This window comes from Rhinopithecus roxellana, chromosome 3, assembly GCF_007565055.1.
Source record: "Rhinopithecus roxellana isolate Shanxi Qingling chromosome 3, ASM756505v1, whole genome shotgun sequence".
Taxonomy (NCBI): domain Eukaryota; kingdom Metazoa; phylum Chordata; class Mammalia; order Primates; family Cercopithecidae; genus Rhinopithecus; species Rhinopithecus roxellana.
Genome location: NC_044551.1, coordinates 36,974,281 through 36,979,189, shown reverse-complemented (window position 1 = coordinate 36,979,189; position 4,909 = coordinate 36,974,281). Strand labels below are relative to the sequence as shown.

The window sequence follows — 4,909 nt, the reverse complement described above, 5'->3', positions numbered from 1 at the left end:
AGGATTCATCTGTGTGTGCTAGGCCCCCTTCCCTCCCAATAACCCCTCCAAACCACTGTTTGCAGACACCAGTGTGCTTACTAACCTCCGGACAAGCACCAATACCCACCCACAAAAACCCCAGCCCAGGCCCTCTGAGATTAATTCGTTTCCGTTTTTGTTCTTCCCCGTTCTCGTAAGTTATCCCCACCTCCCGTTCTAAAGATAACTTTGCTCTTTGTTCTTGAAATACACTCTATCTGCCCGCTTCCCTTGGTTTCAAGCTTGGTTTTGTATTTATCGAAAGAAGATGAGCAGGAACAGAAAGCTTTCCACCTAGTAGAAACCATGGGAGTCGGCGACGGACCCTGGCTGAGACATGACACAGGCTTCAGATGATTTCAGAAAATGTTTTATTAGTCAAGAGCATAGATACTGCTTTGGCGAAGGGAGGGGGGCTGTGAGTGGTCACACAGACTTGAGGTAGAAAAGGGTTGGGGATGGCAGGATGAACAAACACCTGAGCACAACAGGCATGGTAGGTAGTTTAAATACATAAAAACTTTCCAACACAGGGAAAGCTTTTATTTAGATAGAAACAAAAAGAAAGTAAAAGAAGGAAGAAAAGAGAGAGACAGAGAAAGAGAGAAAGTGTTTCCCTTGGAACTAAACAGGAAGTGCAGCGACAAAAAGAAAAATAAAATAAAACCACCACGATTCGAAGAAGAACAAAGGGCAGCCTTTCACCTTCCTGCATCTGGTTCTGTTTCTCAGGCAGAAAAGAATTGATTCCTTATTGCATTTTAATTAGATAATAGGGTGTCAAGGCAGATCGTTTGGAGGGACAAGAAAGAAAGAGCCAGATAGGGAAATGGGGATGGGGCTGAGGTTCTAAATTCGCCCCAAAAGGGTGGAAGAGTGCGTCTTTGCGCCCTTAGGTTGGGCAGTCCCTCCTTCCTGCATGGTGTGGCCAAGAGCCGCCCTCGGTTGGGCGGGGGGTGGATATATATATATTTCTCTTTCTCTTAATGTATTTTTAAAAATTCAAAGGACATTGCACGTGCGATCCAAGTGTGTGGTTGCAGCCGACGATCTGCCGGCGCTCAGCAGAAGCTCCGCGGGATGCGCAGCACCAGCCGCCGGAGCCCAGAGCCTGGCGTTCGCCGCTGCCTTCCTCTCCTCCCGGGGCTCCAGGAGTGGCTGGCCTGGCCAGGTCCTCGGCGCGGGCCTCGGCTCACTGGTTTAACTCCAGCGCCCAGACTTGCTGCGGCCAGCCGGTGCGTCCTTTAATCCTCTTCTCGCCTGGGCCCAGGGCAGGAGGAAAACCTTCGTGCTGCTGCTGCCAAAGGACACACACAAGAAAAGAGGCGGGAGAGACAGGTTTTAATTTTTCTGCTCCGATCGCCCGGCATGGGGTATGCTGGGGAGGAGGGGATGGTGTCGGGAGCAGTAACTGGGAGTCTTTAAATAAGTGACGGATTTCTGTTTGCGAAATAGGCAAACAGGCTCGTAAATTTGCCTTTATGCGCGGAGTTCCTGGGACCTGGGATGGGCTGGGCAGCTTCGGGAGGTTTGGTAAGGAAAATGTTCTGCGCGTGGTGAAACTGACGCGCGTTGGTTTGGCTTTAGGACACCTAAGGGAGATCGCAGGGGATTGGAAGGGAGGGGTGGAAATCCACGATTCTCCAGCTCTCGTTGCCCCCCACACACTTCCGCCAGCCTCCCAACCTGGTTTAAACATCAGGGCTTGGATGCAGGCTTGCGGCTCCCTAAGCCCGAGCTGGGAGCCTTAGATACCGAGGCAAAAGAGCGGGGAGTTGGCTGGCCTAGCGTCCTCCTTCCGGCTCTTTCAGCAGGAACCAAGCGGTGCTACTTGACGGCGGCGGCGACGCGTGGGGGCCGGGATCCGCCCAATAACAACTTCTTTCGAGGCGCCGCCCGGCCTGCACCATCCCCAGTCCGGGACAGCCGTTCAGAGACTCAATGCCTATCTGTCTTTCCCCGGTCCCCAGATGAGCTTTCCTCGGTTTCCCACAGACCCCGCAGGTTAAATAAAACCCGGTGGGGCGCTTCAGCTGGCTCCACTCCGCTGCGGCCCTGAGCGCCCCAACCTAGAGAAACTGATTGGCCAGCCTGAAAATCCAGCGCTCAGACGCCCCCAGCCCCGGACAGCCAGACCGAGTGCCAGGAAGTGTCGCCCTAACTGGAGAGGATCAAGAAGGCCAAGACGAGACTGCGATCTCCAAAGCTAAAAGAAGTGGCTCTTATTTACATGCAAAGCCACTGAAGTGGTACTCAGAACCAGTCCACGGGGAGTGGAACGCGCCCTGGACTGAGTAGAATACCCGATCTGTTTTACCTCAGCTCCACCCCGGACTCCTCAGATAGGTGCTCTTCATGCCGCGACCCACTCTGGGCCCTCAGTTTCCCTATTTGTACAATGATCGAAGTAGACTAGCCGGTCCAGCAAAGGCCCTTTGAAAACAGGAACCGAGTCCAGGCACATAAATTCAAACTCAAAGTAAAGAACTCTAATACATATTCTTAGCCTGGCTTCCAGGAGAGCCCAGGAATGAATTAGGACTTCTCCAAATTGGAAGCAAAATCTGTGGTGTGTGCATTTTTGGAGGGTCCGAAGCTCCAAACAGATTATTCACTCAGTATTACAAACACTATCCCGTATTACAAATGAATTCTATGACGAATCTGCCTCCCTCCATGCACAGGATCGCACACTGTGACCAAACATCTCAGAACTCTTCCCAGCCTTTCCAAATCGGACACACGACAACACAGCCTCCTTCGACTGCCTGCATGGCCTGAAGGTGCTCACCGCGCTTCCACCCTTGGCTGGAGCGTGCAAGCCACAGGACTCACCAGATCCCTTTTCCGCTTGCTCTCACGGCCGCCATCCGCCTTCTTGAGTTCAGCCTTGAAGGCCTCGGGATCGCCAGGACTGCGCATCTTTGGCCAGCACGTCCATCAGGTAGGCGATGTAGCTGGTGGCCAGGCGCAGAGTCTTGATCTTGGAGAGCTTGGTGTCGGCCGGCACGTTGGGGATGCACTCGCGCAGTTCCGCGAATGCGCTGTTAATGCTCTCCGTGCGTCTCCGCTCCTTCTTGGGTCCTGATCCTTTCCGCCGGCCCAGGCGGCCGCCAAGCGCCTCCAGCCGCCCGGGGCTCTGCCCAGGCCTGGCGTCAGGACCGTAGGCGCCGGCGGCTGCAGCGGCCGCGGGCGGTGGCCCGCCCGCAGGGAAGTCCGGGGCAGCGTCAGCCGGGCTCAGCAGCCAGCTCTGGAAGTAGGGCCGTTCCTGATGACAGCGCGAGGCCGGACCGAAGAGGAAGGGCTCGTGGAGCATGGGGTGCGCAGGGTGCGGGTGGTGATGGTGGTGATGGTGTGCGTAGCTGCCCACGAGGTTCATGTTGGAGCGGCTACTGGCCTGCGCCGCCAGCCCTATTAACGTCGCTCCATGCGCCCCAGAGACTGCCGGGGGCCACCTGTGGGCTCTGGAGCCCCGCACTACTGGGCGCCGGCTTTGCGAGAGTCTGGGCAAGGCTGAAAATGAGAGCGCAGCCCACCGTCTTCTTGCCGGTTTCCGTCGCGGGCGAGGACACAGATGCCCGAAGACCTGTTTAACCCTTCTGCAGACTCCCCTGCAGATCTGGCTTATATAAGACCGCGGCTTTGATGTCAACCTCTCCCGGGAGCCAATGGCAGGGGGGTGGGGATAAGGAAAAGGGGGGGTGGCTCTCCCAGGTTTTACACTCAGCCCGCGCCACTCTAGTCCGCCAGCAGGGACCGGCCCCGCCTCTGCCCCTCCCACTCAGCTCCCGGCTCGGCTGGGGGGCGGGCGGCTGGGGCTGTTGAGGGGGCGGGCAGGGGGAATACGTACTTGAGGCACAGGCTTGCCAACGCCCTGGACTGTTGCTACCACCCCCTCCCCACGGATCCAAGGAAAGGAATCTAGAATCACCAAGCGAAAAGAAAGCCTACACCTACAGCCCGTCTTTTGATTTTACAGATAAGGAAACTGAGGCTCAGGGAAAGAAAGGTTCTTGTTTCTAGACCATCTAGAAGTCTACATAGGAATTCCAGCAGTTCCCAGTCCCGAGCTTCAACTGCTCTGCTCGGCTTCAGAGCTAGAAGATGAGAGGGCGCAGCTGAAGTCAGGATAGGCCCCTAAGGTTATTCCTAACACCTTCCAACCCTCCGCCCCACCCCCACCCCTTAGTCATCGGCCCTTTCTGGAGATACTGGGAGCCGCTTGTGCACGGGTTCGTTACCAGCCCGCCAATTCTGACCCAGCCGCAGGCAGACGGGCACGCGGCTACTGAACAGCGAAGAAACCTTTCGGAGGCAGGGGTAGGGGTGGCGCGGGAAGGAGGAGGCGAACTCCAAGTCCACGGGCATCCACCGGTTTGTTCCCGGCTGGAGGGCCTGGGATCCACTCCGGCCTCCTGGGTGCCTGATCCATTCCGAAGGCCAGCCTGGCTGGCGCAGAGAAGTCCACCTTTGGCCTTGGACATCTGGCCAGCAGGTCTCCTCTGGTCTGTCTGCGGGACTCGCATCGAGACTTGGGAGCGCGGCTACGTCGGGCCGCTCTACCCAGATCATCACTCCTTAAGAATCTTTGATTCTTTAAAGACATAGGCCCCGAAGCTCACACCGCGAGACAGCAGCATTCGGCGGTCGACACACGCAGAGGGAACCGCTACTGCACAGAACCGCGAGGCTCGCACAGGCAAACGCGACGTCCGGCATCTCTCGTGCATACGCGCAGAGGCACGGCCCGGCTGCACGACCCTCCGAGATTTCACCTCGGGGGTAGGACCATTCCCTGCCAGCCGGACTCTCTCCACTGGGGGCTTTCCCCAGGCTGGCGTTGGAATCTGGGAATCCCGGGGTGACGACGCTTCAGGCTGGGGACTCT

At 56.9% G+C, this 4,909-nt stretch overlaps 1 protein-coding gene across 1 annotated transcript; it reads right to left on the bottom strand.

The window, feature by feature from the left end:
- Positions 1-378: 378 nt before the first annotated feature.
- Positions 379-3,581, bottom strand: HAND1 (heart and neural crest derivatives expressed 1). The gene is given in 3 exon segments (XM_010360540.2): positions 379-1,318; positions 2,857-2,931; positions 2,933-3,581. Coding segments are annotated over 3 exon segments (648 nt in total). The 5' UTR covers positions 3,401-3,581; the 3' UTR covers positions 379-1,213.
- Between the last annotated feature and the right edge of the window lie 1,328 nt (positions 3,582-4,909).